This window comes from Medicago sativa, chromosome 1 (assembly GCF_051527215.1).
Source record: "Medicago sativa cultivar Bolivia chromosome 1, Bolivia_mono, whole genome shotgun sequence".
Lineage (NCBI taxonomy): Eukaryota > Viridiplantae > Streptophyta > Magnoliopsida > Fabales > Fabaceae > Medicago > Medicago sativa.
In genome coordinates, this window is record NC_140749.1 from 55235822 (window position 1) to 55251092 (window position 15271).

The following is a 15271-nucleotide window of genomic DNA, read 5'->3' on the forward strand; positions in this document are numbered from 1 at the left end:
AGAATTTGCCACTAGAGCTAGTTAATTGTTGTAACCAAAAAAAAAAAAGAGCTAGTTAATTGTGTGTGGTAATTAAGGATTAAGGGTTATGGTAGGCATAAATACACATGATTATGAGTCCATACATACTTCCTTCACACTCTCTCCTCTCTCCTCTCTCATCTCATATTTCTTCTCTCTTCTTTCTTCGTCCCTCTCTCTTCATTCTTCTATCTTTTTTTGCTTATGTTGTATATCTTTTTTGGGAGGCACTATATATTATATGTATCCAAACCAGTGTAATATTTATTTCACTAAGAGAACAAACATTTCTCATTACATCCTCTCCTTTCCACTCTCCTCTTTCTTCCTTCTTCATTCTTCTATATTCCTCTCTCTCCCTCGTTACTCTTCTATGTTCTTCCTTCCTTCTTATTTTTTCTTTCGGTCTCTCTTCTCTCTTTTCTCTTCGATACCTACAACTCCTTCAAAATTAATTTCCATGAAACCTTAACTCATGAAAACTCTATAGTCATTCTTTTTTATTTTAATTTCCATCACTCAAAAATTGTATAAAGAATCATAAACTTCTAACAAGAATAGGAATCAAATCATTTTGCAAGGGTTCATCCTCCTCTTTCTTTTTGGCCTAGAACTTTCACTTTTAACTTGTTGTATAAAGGCTTGAAGGAAAAAAATAAATAAATATAGAGAGAAGCTAAGAAAATTTGGACTGGAAAAGTGTTAAAGAAGGATAGATTTAGAGAGATATAGAAAAGAAAAGTATGGTGGATTTACTCTTTCTCCTCCTTTGGCTGCCACCTTAGGATTTGTAAGGCCCCTCCTTCGATTTCTTTCTTTTGTTTCCTTGTTTAATTTATGGTTATGTTCCATGATCTTCAAAGAAAAAGCAAAAATAAAAGGACTTTAATTTCATGTTTAATATTTGGAAGTGAAACCTTAACAGTGGCTTTGAAGCTACAAGGGTACTTTGAAACTATTGTTTCTTTTCTCTCTTCTGATCTAAACCAATATTACCAATACCTCCTTTTGTTTAACTTAACTAATGTCTCATTAATTGGTTGAAAATAATTATACCATGTTCTTGTGTTTTTATTTTATTTATTTATAAAACTCGTTTACAACTTTATTCCCTTTGTACTTACAGTAACTTGGTTCTAATTTTTACTCTTTTCTTTTTGTTGTCTACTTCTTTAATTTATTTATTATTTTTTTTTTGAGGGAATTAATTTATTTATTATCAAAATAAGTTTCACCTCCACCTATATATATACATATGGACATATTGAACTTTGATTTTTCAATCACTAACAAAATATAATTATGTGCGTTGTGTAGAACAAAAATGCTAAAATGGACTTTATTAGACTCATAGGTTATAGTCATGGACTTTAGAAAATATCTTATTTTTGGTATGAAAATAGATCATGAATTATGGTTATATTTTTCTACTTTGGGTAATTTTAAGAGAATCTTAAAATTGAACCTTTATTATTATTACTTTTGGTCTAAAATCAGTGATTTAGTTAGTAACCAAAAAGGATAGTTAGATGCTAAAGATACTATTTCTAGAATTAAAAACTTTAGAAGCAAATATATGTTGGTTGAACTTTTAGTGAAACTAAGTAAATGCATGAAGAAATAAAAATAAAATTAACCCCTATACTCTTTATTTATTTTGACATAGATGAGTCATATACTCTTATTCAATTCTCTTAAGAAGTTTAGAAGATTCAAAGTTGTTGTACTATGTTTTCAGCCGTTAAAAACAATTGAAAATAATGTTTATGTTGTTGTTGTTGATAAATTTAGACATCACATATAAAGTATTAACGGACTTATAGAAGTTTGAGAAATGACATAAAATCAAGTGAGAGACAAGTGAGAGTAAGGTGAGATTGTTAGAGTTTGGAGAAGTGAGTAAGAAGAGACATAAAAGTATTTAATGGGAGAGGGTATTGTATTCTTGGGGGACTTTGATGACTAAAAGAAGTAAAAGAGAGAAAGACATATTGTTTTGATGAAAAGCTATTCGTGGTAAGAGCACCTATCCACATTTTAGATATACTTATACATGCTAAATTGATTGTGTATATTTTCTCCTTTTTCATATGTGTTTTTGTGTAAATTCCAAGCCGAATGAATGAATACATATGTGTGATCATTTATGCATGAGAAAAATTGTTCATGGTATAGTTAAGTTGTAACATGTGACTAGACGTCCATATACCTAATGAAAATTCTTCCGTACATGCATTCATATTTTACGTGACCACCAGAGAGGAGCCACGAGGTGCACACCGGAGAGGTGGCACGAGGTGTGCTTTAAAGCCACCTTATCCCTTAGTGAATCGTTGAGTCTGGTAGATGAGTAAGATACTCATCTCCTTAGTGGCACTGCCACGACCCTCTACGGAGCGGTATTAATTCCGGAACATATGCATCGACAAATAGGCATTGCATTAGGAGTCGAGTCATAATACATTTTGTATTAATCTTATTTTTCTACTTGTTTCCATACAAGGGTTAAAACGCGATCTTTAACCCTTGTATAATGTTTGCTCTGTTCATGTTATCTTTATATTTGTTATTTTCGGAAATGGTGACCCTTTCAGTGGATGTGTGGGCTATATGCCATAGATTATGACGGCACCATGGGATCCCGAGACGCTTCCATTGGAGGTGATAGAGTTCAGCTTCCCTGATATCTAGACTACTATGTCTATGGGATTTGACCCGACCTCAGAACGGGTCACATTTACGGGTAACGTACTCAAGAACACTCACATAGTTGGTAGGAAGAAAGCCTTAAGGATGATGTCAGTTGTGGGTCAAGTACCCAACTTATGTATTACAGATTTAAAGACCAACTTAGGAGTCTTTTTAATTTTAGGCAAAACTTTTGATAGAAAATTCTCCCTCTGCGTAAGGATGTACCTATGTCTTGTAAATTATTCAGTTGTCATACAAAGCTCTATATAACTCTGACCTCCATTTTGAAAAAGGAGCCTTTAATATATTTAGTGAATAAAAGTTTATTACATGTGATTAAAAAGGTTTAAAATTTATTCTTTCGTTTTAAAAAAAAAAGACACAATTTTTTTGTTGCTAAAAAACGGGGTGTTACATTAGGAGTTCTTTTGTACCCAAAAAAATAAAAATAAAGACTTACCTACAATGGATCAAACTAATGATATGATGAATCTAACTAATGATCAATCTAATGATGGGTGAGTGTTTTTTTCCTTCTTTTGAATGGAAACATAATATTATATAGATGAAAATTGAAAACATACAAGGTTCTGTGGCACCAGAGGCGCCCCAGGAAACCAACTAGCAAACATAAGGGAAATGTTAACCGTTAAGGTGTTATAAAAGGAAACATTTCCTTGGAAATTGTGTATTATATATTTTAAAAGTTAAAAAATTACTCTTTTCAATGCAAATTATAACTTTTATTTCTACTTTTAATTCCTTGACCAGTGCCCAAGGGCACTGGTTAACAAGACCCCAAACATAAAGGTGGAGAAAAAGGAAACTTAAAATAGTCATATGTAACAGCCCGATTTTTCGCTAGATTTATTTTATTATTTATTTATGTGTGTTATATGTGCTCTTATGTGATTATTTGCCTGTGTGTGTATTTTTGGTCGGGAATTGTAGAATTCGATGTTAGAAGGGTATTTTAGTCATTTTGGACTCAAGGGTATTTTGGTCATTTTGTGGGTAAGGGTAATTTAGTAATTTCGTTGAGGATTATTTTTAGTGCTTAGTGAGAGTTGTTATTTTACTAAGTGTTAGGGAGTTGTAGTAATTTATTTTATTACCAGTAGGTGACCGTTAGTATTACATTTTACCGTTAAGTGAGTAGTAACATTTTGGTTAGAATAGAAATGGGTTAGGCCCATTAAGGTGTTGTGAGTTGAGCCCAATTAGATAGAACCTATATAAGCTCTAGTTGGTAGAGAAAATAGGGTTTTTGCCAACATTTTCAATTGAGAAGAGATAGAGATAGAGAGAGGGAAAGGGTTTGAAGAGGAGATCTAGAGAAGGCTAGAGGGAGGTCAAGCTTCAAGGATTGGAGCTAAAGTGAAGCCTTAGTGTTGATTTTGAAGAATTAAGGTAAGGGGGTTAGAATTCAAGCATCATCAATAGTTGTAGTTTATCCCTAGTTCTTTGCTTAAGTTGTTAATTGGGATTTTGTTATAGAAATTCGTGCTTAATTATGATGATAAGATTATATGCATGAGTTGAATGTTAATTGTGTTGTTGTTGTTGAATTTGTATGTTAAAATGTGTAGATATGAACATGATGAGTTTTTGTATGAAATTGATGATGAATAATGTTGTGGTTGTTAGATTGATGATGAATTCATGTTCAAATGTTGTTGTTGTTGTTGTTGTTGTTTTAACATGTGTTGTTGATGAATTGATGCATTGGGTATCATGAATTGATGAATTGGTGATGAAATTGTTGTTGTTGTGGAAAGTTGAGAAAGTTTTGGTGAATTGGTAAATTTTGATGGATTGATGTTGTGATTGCAAGTTGCATGCATGTTTAAGTGTTTTGAAGCTTATATGACCTATAAACATCTTTGGGATTACGTTTTGGGGTTTGGAATGATCAAAATTGGGATTTTGGGGTAAAAAGGGGTTGAAAACTGAAAGTTATTTTTTTGAACTGATGAACTTCGCTTAAGCGAGCTCCAAGCGAGATAGTCCAGTGCTTTCTGGAACTATTTCGCTTAAGCGAACCAGACCTCGCTTAAGCGAGATTTGCCTAGTTCAGCCATTTTGATTCTTTTGTTTCGTGTACTTGGGGACCAATCCGAGCTTTCCAAAATGTTTCTTTTGACTTGTTTAACCTCTGTTTATACACTTAATCCTACTGGAACTTCATTTGAATTGAATTGGACTTGGTTTGTGAATTGAACTTAAACTTTTGAAAAATGGTCCAAGAACGCCGATTTTCCGAAAACTCATTTCCTCATGAAAATGAGGTAGGGTTAAGATTGTATAATGTTTATATGATTTCTAAAAATGGTTGTGATTAGTTTCGTCAAGTTTTAACTTGTTTTGCTTTGAAAATTGCATTCTTTTGTAAAGGTGATAAAGTGAGACTGATGGCGATTTTCGCAAGTGTACCAAATTGTGCAAGTAGTAAAATTAAAACGGTAAGACCGAGTGTCGAACTCGAGGATCGGGTTATACTGTCGAATAGTATTTATAACTTAATTGAACAAAAAGGTACTGAATTTGGTTGATTGCAATAATGAAAATTAAGCAAAGTAAATATGGTTCAAACTTTATAAAGAGAAAAGTGTTGGGGATGAGTTTCACGGGATGGCTATTTCATGTTAACAACCTGATTATCGCTATTGAATTTACTCATCTAGTTGCTACCGAATCCTCTATAAAATTCGTGCCCTAATTCCTTAGTGACAGAAACGTTAATTCTAAAATAAACACCTAATTCCTTAGTGAGTTTTAAGATTAAAATTAAGCATGAACGAACAAGGATTCTCAAATGGTTCCAAGGGTTTGCATCTATTCCTAGATTAGAAAGGCAAGGATTTCTTATCTCAAGCATTTATAAATTCCACTTCCGTATCACAATATAAACCATAAATCAATTTAAAGGCGGCCAAGCAATAAAAGCATTAAGAACAGAGATAAGAAAAGCAATTCAATAAGTTTAATCAATAATAAAGGTCAGGTCATATGACAATCATGTTCATCTAGGGTTACTCATCCCCAACAATGGAGGGTTTAGTTACACATAACAATTAAACAAGAAGAAGGGATAAAAGAAAGATTACAAGAACAATTCATCAATGATTCTTGATATACTTCCTTCAATGATGCTCCCGATCGCTTCCTATGTGTTTCTGTGCCTTTAGATCTCCAAAAACGTGAACCCCTCATTCAGAAACACCTCTTTTATATTTATAAGAAGCTAAAAATCGGCCACCGTGCTCCAAAATCGGTGGCCGATTTCAAAAACACGTGTGCCCATAAGTCTCAAATCGGCGGCCGATATGCACAAATCGATGGCCGATTTTAGCAGAAAGTTTTTGGCTCAGACTGCAGCAAAAATCGGTGGCCGATTCTACAAATCGGTGGCCGATTTTCAGTCTTTAAAAACTTCAATTTCTTCTCCTTTTGTAGCTTGTAACTCCATAAATTGCAATGAATATGACCCAAAATGATATAAAAGTGCCTAAGAAAAACTAAGATGACAGAGTGTCATCACAACCCCAAACTTGCATTGTTGCTTGTCCTCAAGGAACACACTAAAAATGAAAAATAACAGTAAAATAACACTTACTCCACCAAGGGTCATGTCAAAAGTTCACTCCTTTGTTAGCAATTGATGAGCTAACTTTCTTGGAAACACATCCAATCCACAACTTCTCGCAACAATATTGAAACAAGGTTCACACAGTCGACATGCAAACTACTATATTACCAAGACTTGAAAAGTTTCTAAGTATCAATCAAAGTCAATATCATGCACACACTTTTAAGGACTTTTTCGGTTATAACGGGGCTTAGGTTCGAGGTGGGATAATTTGGAAAGTAGGCTTAAGAAAAATGACTTGGAGTTAAGCATCATCCTACGGTTCTAAAAATTGAAAACAAAGTTTATACCACAACAAAATTCAGGGACTAGAGATCATCAACATTGAATAAAAACAACTAATCACTTGTTGTCATTATGCATTCATTCATTGTTTTTTTTAGCTGAATTTTTAACGTTCTAGCTTATTTTTAACATGCTTTTTTTTTTTTTTAAACATTGAAAAAGACAACACAAGATGATCTTCAATTCTCTAGTACCCCTACCCCAAACTTAGAGTGTTGGTAGTTCCATGAGCAACCCCAAACTTGAATTTTTGTAACAATGAAACACAAATTATGCCTAACTCCAACAAAATTATTGGGACAATCCTATGGTCTCTAGGCTTGTAATGTGGTTCGTCACCGAAACAAGGGGTCTAATCCTAATGGCTCAACTTGGCTTAAACAAAGGAATAATTCAATATAAACACAGGTTGGCTTCGAAGGCTCAAGATACAAGCAATTTGCCTTAGTGTGCACACAATATAACCAATCAATAGCAGAGAAAAATCTAAAGCCCTAGAAATAGCATTCACATGGAAACACTCATATTTGTAAAAATTGAAAAATAAAATTTGGCTATGACCTTACAGGTGGAGGTTTCTGGAAGTTGTGTCTACCTAAGCATTCCGTCCGGCCGTACACTTCCCATTGAAAGATCCAATCAAGCAACCACCTCCTTTGAACTTTTGACAAACCATTGGCAGAATCTTTGTTACTAAACTGGTACATTTCAAGAAAAGTGAATTCATTAATAATAAACAAACGTAGATGCATGACAAAATAGGGGACTAAACCATAAGTACCAAGACACTACTCAAGTTCGACTCCATACGACAGTTCACACTAATGAAAATAACAAAAAAATAACAGAAGCAAATACTGAAAGTGATAAAAATAGTAAATGTTTGGGCTAGACAAGGTGCCCAAATCACTGCTGTGCTCTTGACGACCCTCCTGGTCCTGAAGGTGGAAACGGATAGTACATAGGCTGTGTGTTTGCATCATGATGCCTCTTAGCTTGAATCCTAAAGTACTCCGCCCTAATGCGCTCCTCTGCTCTAGCTCCCCTCTGCCTCTCCTCTGCAAAATAGTTCTCCATCTCAAGTGGGCTAGCAAACTTGTCATAAGCATTAGTTCTTGCAACAGAATTCTGACGGTAAAGCTCTGCAGCCTCATAGAAAGGCTGAGGGAATGCTGGTGGCGGCATCCTATCTCTGGAAGAAATGTCTTGGGCCCAGTTTGCCATGGCATAGGTGTACTCCGTGAAATAAGGTGAAAGACCCTGCTGCTGCACCTGTGGTGGTGGCACCTGTTGTGGAGGCACCTGTGGGATGTGATCTTGCTCCATAGCCAGATGCTCTTCTGTCTCCCTAAGCTTCCGATCATAAGTTTCCTATTCTGTCTCAAAACCTTCTAACACAGAATCGGATATAAACTTCAAAGACCTCACATACACATCAGTGGGTTCAATCAGAATCTGAGCTTCCTGACATAGTCTATTAATCAAACAGCAATGTCCCAAAGTATTCTTATCAGTACTAATCAGCTTCCACAAACTATCAGTCATTAACCCTGCCACATCTATCTCCTCATCAGCTATCATTGCCAGTAAAATAATCACTCGCTCTCTTATCATTTCAGCTGTCGATGAAGTTTGCTCAATGACGGTCAAAATAAATGAAGTACGTGCCTTGTACTTTGGCAGCAAATCAACAGTGTTAATCCTCTGAGGTCTATTCACAAGTCCTATCCACCCCTTCCCATCTCTCATAAGCCCCTCAAGTAAACTATCCCACGCACCTCGACTTCAGAAAGTATCATATATCTGCTTCCGATACACAACATCACACTTTTCCACGTCCCTCAACCCAAGCATTTGCTTAATATCCCTCTTATGATAACCAACCCTCTTCCCACGCACATAAGTGTAACCATTTTTCTGAACAAATGCATTTGCCAAGAACTCTAAGGCAATGCTCGAATTACTCTCCTCGGTTACCATGTTCACAATTCCTTCCCACTTCCTTGCTTCAATTTGCCACACAAAAACAGGGTGCTTCACCAACTTGTCCATAGCAATACCCCTCTCCTTGTTGAAAGCCCTCTTTTTAATCAAATTGTACCATTCCTCCGCTATCTCCGAAACAAACCTTTGGTATGGTGGTTGAATGGGTGGTTGAGGTTGTGGTGCGCTAGGTGGTTGTTGAGAAGAGGTTCTGGTAGATCTTTTTCCTCTACTTCTCTTTGTGGTGGGTTCTTGAGTTTGGTTCTTATTTTTGGCTATGGTTGTTGTTGAATTTGTGAATGGGTATGTGTTTACGTTGGATTTTCGTAAACAACCGCTGGTTTACAAATGGTAACTTGCAAGATCAACCAGTAAATCTTAGGACATATTGTGTTTGTTCTTGTTGTTAGAAATTCTGCGTTTTTGATGTCAAAAATATAAGAAATATGATAAAAACAATCGAATTCAATCCACTTGAACTCAATCGAACTTAATAAAGTAAAGTGCAAGAACACTTAAAGAACAAAGGGTAAATTGCATTGATTAAACAAAGGTTGGTACACAGATTCATACATTGCAACTTGTGACTCGTTTCTCGCTTCCATACGGATACTTTGAGTGTAAGTTTGTATGACGGAATTGTGACCTGTTTTTCCTATGAAAAACTACTATTTATACTAAGTCTAGAAATAACTACACTTCTTTGAAATTCAAACTACAACTGCCACAAGTCGACAGTTTTACTTATTTGAAAACAAACTTAAAATAAAAACTGACTTAAAGAATAACTGCTGATAACCACCTTCGAAAACTGCCTTATCGAAGTCTTCTACCATCTTCGAACCCATATTTGCTTTCAACACAACACTCTGTTCGAATCTTCTTTAAATCTAGGTCAACTATACTTTGACCACATTTATTACAGCTAGTAAAATATATTGGCTAACAAATTGCCCCCCAGAAACGCCATTTTCGATTTCATCGAAGAAGAAAAAGACGTTTTTGAAAAAAAACTAACATTCTCCATCGAAATGAATGATGTCAGTATTTAATTCAAAACTAATTCAAATTTCCTTTAAATACTGACCCCACAATCTTAGTTAGTGGGCCACGTTCTCTAACATTGGAAAAGACAACACTTTAATGGTAAAACTGTCAAAATAAGATCTTGACATGTGTCATGATCAAAAGTCCATATAAAAGCAAACTCACCTTTACTCTTTTCACTTTTCACCATTTCATTTTCACTTTCACTGTTCCTCTTCTCCGCCAAAAGTTCTCTCGAAGAAAAAACTTTAAATTTTCTGCAACTCCTATCTTTACACACGAACTATTCATCAAATTCTCACAAAAATACTTAAACAATGACGAACGCAGCAGGAACTTCTCATGTGAATCGCGAAGAACCCATTGATTTTACTAAAGAAATCGCCAGTGCTGCTCCTGCTTTTATGAACGAACCAGAGATCAATGAAGCTGAAAAAGCTATCTGGAAAACCCAGGTAATCATCCCTTGTACTGATACTCCACATGCATTTTTAGGCCCTATTTCTCTAGAACCTGAAACTCCAGAGATTAATTCTCTTTTCCCATGCATTGAAACTCAACCTCCTTTAATTTTCACAAAAGGTCCTTTTGACCTAAGCTTTGTAAAATCCAAAATTAGGACTGAACCAAAAACTTATCCAGAATATATTGCTTGGTTAGACAAAGTTCAAAAACAAAAGGGACAGTTCTGGAAGGAGAAAGGGATTTTTGATCTCATCCAAATATCTCGATATGGTCCAAAATACCATAATGAATTGATATTTGCTGCTTTACATTTTTGGAACCCATCGAACAACAACCTTCACTTGAAATGTGGAATGCTCACTCCTACCCTTTTAGATGTGGCTGGCCTTACTAGCTTAAAACCAACTGGATACACCTTTAATCCAGATGTTACCACTTCTCAATACTCAGTAAATTTCGATAGCCCTGCCTATGGTTTATTTATAGCTAACAACCATGATACCGAATGTGCTGAAGTATCTGCAGATGAACATGTAGCTTTTTTGACCTACTGGTTATCTATGCATGTTTTTTGCTCGAGGTCAGTACAAGTCCCTAAGAAATTCATGTGTCTAGCTAGTCAGTTGCATGAAGGAACAGATATCTGTTTAAGCAAACTGATTCTAGGTTCTTTATATGAAACCCTTAACCAAACAACTAATAATTTTAGAGATTATCCCCAAACTGGTGGAAATTTAGTTGTATCAGGACCCATATGGTTGTTTCAACTATGGCTTTTAGCCATTTTTGGATCAAAACTTGCTTCGATCCTACCTTCCTCTTACACATCAGCATACTCAGACAAGACCACTGAAGGTATAGGCTTAGCTATGTTTCACCCCGATGGGAACAAGTCTTCACAACAACTTTTTGAAAATGCTTATACAACCCTGCTTGATTGTCCCATTTTCACCCCTATGATGGCACCATTTACCACTAGGAAATATGGACCTAACTGGTTCAAAGAGGACTTTCCCACTACTTCGAAAAAAGCCAATAAAACAGAAATCAATGCTATATGGGAAGCTTATTTGACCCCTACCTATCTATCTAGCAGACTTACACCTGGTAGCCCTTATGGAGTATATGGTTATCAACCTAACCATGTAGCTAGACAGTTTGGTATGGTTCAATCAAAACCCAGCTCCTTGTTCAAAAGTATAAGTGAATGGAAAATTCCTCTGATCGAACCTGTGTGGAAATCCATAATTCAAGCCAAGAGAACAACTGTGTTCGAGCCTACATATTTCTCAACATCATTTGCATGCTCTGAAGCATTCTTTCGATGGTGGCGAAATTATTACATGCGCCAATCCAATCGAGGGAATCCCGATGAATTGCTGCCTCAACTGACCAGTACTTTTCACACTTTGCAGAACAAAGACAAGAAGACTAGAGGTACGCACATTAAAGAAATTCAGCAATTTCAAAGATATTATCAAACAACATATGACCCTTTACATCCAAAGAGGACAGTATATTATGCTGCTCAAACTCTGAGAGATAAAGTTCGAGAGAAAATTTCAGAAACAATTTTTCCCCCTGGAACACCCAATAAATATCTTTATGTTTTAGAAAAGAAAATGAGACTAGCAAGACTTCCATCTTGTAATCTTGCTTTGGCCTTCAGGCCACCATACCCAAAATGGTTACTTTATAATTTCAAATTCCCACAAAATAATTTAGTAACCTATGCTAAATGCAATTTATACCAATATAATGGTGAACTTGGCTATGAATTATCCCAAGTTCGAATCGAAACTCCCAGTATCATGGGTATGATTTTTCTTTCGCTAAAACACATTAATACTATTGTTAAAAGAAATAGTACTTATCTGTATAATCACATATTTCAGCTTTGCCTTTAACTCCAGGAGAAGCAAAGCTCGATGATGCCAGCACCCAGAACACTTCGAAAAGCAAGTCTGACAAGAAGAAAAAGAAAGCTTCCCAAACTAAAGAAGTTGAATCGAAGAAATCTGAGGCTGCATCGAAGGAACCTCCTAAATCAAAGGAACCCAAAGTGAAAACAACTTCATCAAAAGGACATTCTAGATCGAAGAGCAAGAAAGAACAAGCAACTGTCGATCTCTCTGATGATGATAGTGTGGTGGAGATAACTAAAGAACAGATCGAAGCTTCCAAAGTAACACTTCCCAAAGTCCATACTGAAGGAAGAAGAAAAAGAAAACAAGAACAAATATCACTTGTCCAAGAAAAGGAAGTCGAAGTGGAAGCTTCTGAAAGTTCTCCACCCATCTCACCATCTAAACCATTCAAACGTCGTCGAAAGACTTCTCATTCTAGTGCTCATTCACATGTTGGTGATAATGGTTCGAAGGTATTTTATCGAAACCATATTTTATACGAAATATCTTTAAATGTCTTGTTTTTTAAGCATCTATCTTATTCTTTTTAGGGTATCGAACAAGAACAAACTAATCCATCACAACATGGGCAAGTTCTTCCTTCTTCGAAGACCACTTCACCAATTGCTGAAGACAAAGAGGATGAGCATGATGATGCTAGCAGTCCAGAAGGTCTTAAAGTGGATCCTCCTCAACAACAACAGGCAGAAACACCCACTGATGACTTGGTAAATGATGAATCACTCAACAATGACCAATCTCATTCTGCACCCACCCTTGGAGATAATGTATCGAACTTTGCTACTGAAGATACAAACATAACTACTCAACAAGATGCTCCTGGTGATGCAGAGATGATTGCTCAACAAGATGCCCCTATGATCGATCTGGAAGAAATCGATCGATTGGCCAAAGATGATCCTTTCAATGCCTTTGCCTTGATAGCTAAGAGTAATACTCTTTTCTCAACTAGCACTGGCCAAACTTCTGATTCATCCAAGGGAAATCCCTCTGAGACTTCAAAGAACAACCTGCTAGCAGAATTTCAAAAGAAGATCATCGAAGCCAACTTGCTAGAGTTGATTGAAAAGGATGCTGGAGCTCTTGCTGAAATCAAGAGTTTATTTGAAAAACTTGGTGCTCTCCCAACTGGTTGGAAGTTTCGAAACCTGTTTAATTATCTTGAACCAATGTTGGAGAGTGCTAATCAAAATTTCCAGAAGAGGAAAACTGGTCAAGCTCAGATGGCAGAGAAGAAAGCGCATCATGATCAAATTGTGATCGAACTGTCATCCTTCCAAGAGAAATTTAAAACTCTTCAGCAAGAAAGAAACAATGCGAAGCAGCAAGTGGTTGACATCGATGCCAAGATTAAAGAACTGGAAGCTCAGAAAGCTGAAATTTTGGCTAAGGATGAAGCCAGAAATCGAGAAGCCAATGAAGCTGTTAACAAATTCAAGCTCTCCAAGGAACTAGAGTCTACCATTGCTCAACTTGCAAATGACAACCATGCTCTCGATACCCAACTGGCTGAATACAAAAGCCAAATTGAGAAACTCATCTCATCATTTGAGATTTAGTTCTGTTTCTATTTTATTCTCTAAGACTTTTATTTTATTTCAGCCTTATCGAATATCTTGGTCTGTAATGTCTTTATAACAATCTGTGGACCATTTTCTATTTCGAACGACAATTTCTTTTCAATCATCGAAATTCCTTTCTTATTTTCTTGTATCGAATTTAAATTTTATTTAAATCCAAATAAGATTGGAACAATTTCCAAGACATTTTAATGATGAGGAAACAAAAAAGTAACTTTTTTGTTTAACCCAACAAGTTAAACTTGCCTAGGAAGTTGAAAAGAAATAAAACAAATAAATGACCTTTTAACACAAATTAATCCTTTTAAAATAAAACCTTTAAAACTTCCCTCAGATTACAAAGTTAAGTAACCATTGGCCATCGGAATAACCGTTCCCACGTGTCATCATCTTCAAAGCAAGAAGAACCGTTTGATTGAGCCACTTCTTTCAACTTCCCTCCATTACAAATATGATTTTCCCTTTTATAAAAATCACTCTTTTTCTTTGTTTCGTCTTCGTCTGAAAAAATCCTTCTTACTCAAAGCTTTTCTTTCTTAAATCATCATGACCACCATTGATAATCTGAGTGATGATCTTTTAGTCAAGATTGCTGCAAAGATTGCTGCTCAAAGCAGGAAAGATCTTTTCGCCTTTCGCCATACCAATAGCAGGCATTGGCGCATCAGTGAGGATTCTGAAGTTTCTAGGGCTTTTGGAAATGATGTCCTCTACTTCCTCTACGACCCCAATGAATGGTACAACAATGCTATGGTGGCTCATTCTAAGTTTGCTTTTAAACTTAGACTCTGGAATCATGGCAACGCCATGTTCTGTATTCTTCGAAGCACTCAACACATGTTGGATGCTAATCCAAACGTTGAAGAAATGAAACGCCTCCTTACTACTGCTATCAATGCCACTGGCTCTCTGAGTGCAAGGTACTACCTTCTTCTCATCAATGCGCTCTCCATGCCTATGCCAGAAAACATCCTCGAAGACTTCAAAGATCTTGCATGGACACATCGATTGGCAGAATTTCGAAGCGACATTTTGGGAGGAACTTCGAGTTATCGATTTCGCTGTCCTTGGTGGAATAGGCCCATGCCTATTTGGCTTACTAGGCGTCGTTTTTGCAACAACTACCACAACTGTGCAGGAGATGGGAGAATTGGAGGCTGGTATTCACTTCTACCTGGGCCAGATCATGACTACTACCTGGTCAATGCTTGCTTCAGGTGTCGTCTCGATACAGAAATTCGCTGGTTTCTCGATCGCTTTGGGATTGTAACTGAATGGTGAAAACCATTTCTAAATGCTTTTTGTCTTTAAGTACTTTGTGTTTTCTTTTGTAATGGTTTTTCCGTTTTAAGCATTTCGATGTAACCTGCCCATCAGTTGGCATTTTTAAATTAATGCCAAGTTTTATTTCGAATCAAATTACTCTTGTGTAATTTTAATTTCTTGTAACATCGGTTTATATTTTTTCAAATATTTACCGTTTATGCGTAGAATTCTCTGATCTTCTTGTAGTTCCTCGATCTCATACGCATTATTCGAAAAAACTCTTAGAATTTTCCATGGTCCTTCCCAACTAGGAGACCATTTTCCTAAACATCGATCCTTTTTATCCATAGGCAAAA

General features: G+C 36.0%; 1 protein-coding gene across 1 annotated transcript; it reads left to right on the plus strand.

The window, feature by feature from the left end:
* Positions 1-9313: 9313 nt before the first annotated feature.
* Positions 9314-14752, plus strand: LOC146955522 (uncharacterized). Its single transcript, XM_085748635.1, has 4 exons — positions 9314-10131; positions 11557-11578; positions 12055-12326; positions 14729-14752. The coding sequence occupies exons 1-4, from the start codon at positions 9994-9996 to the stop codon at positions 14750-14752; spliced, it is 456 nt and encodes a 151-aa protein (XP_085604761.1). The 5' UTR covers positions 9314-9993.
* The last annotated feature ends 519 nt before the right edge of the window (positions 14753-15271 follow it).

What these genes read in the sequence shown, in the direction of transcription:
- LOC146955522 (XM_085748635.1), top strand. Translation starts at nt 9,994, where the DNA reads ATGACGAACGCAGCAGGAACTTCTCATGTGAATCGCGAAGAACCCATT. An exon ending in AAGCTATCTGGAAAACCCAG is followed by an intron (nt 10,132 to 11,556) that starts GTAATCATCCCT and finishes CACACTTTGCAG; the next exon opens with AACAAAGACAAGAAGACTAG. An exon ending in CAAAGACAAGAAGACTAGAG is followed by an intron (nt 11,579 to 12,054) that starts GTACGCACATTA and finishes CTTTAACTCCAG; the next exon opens with GAGAAGCAAAGCTCGATGAT.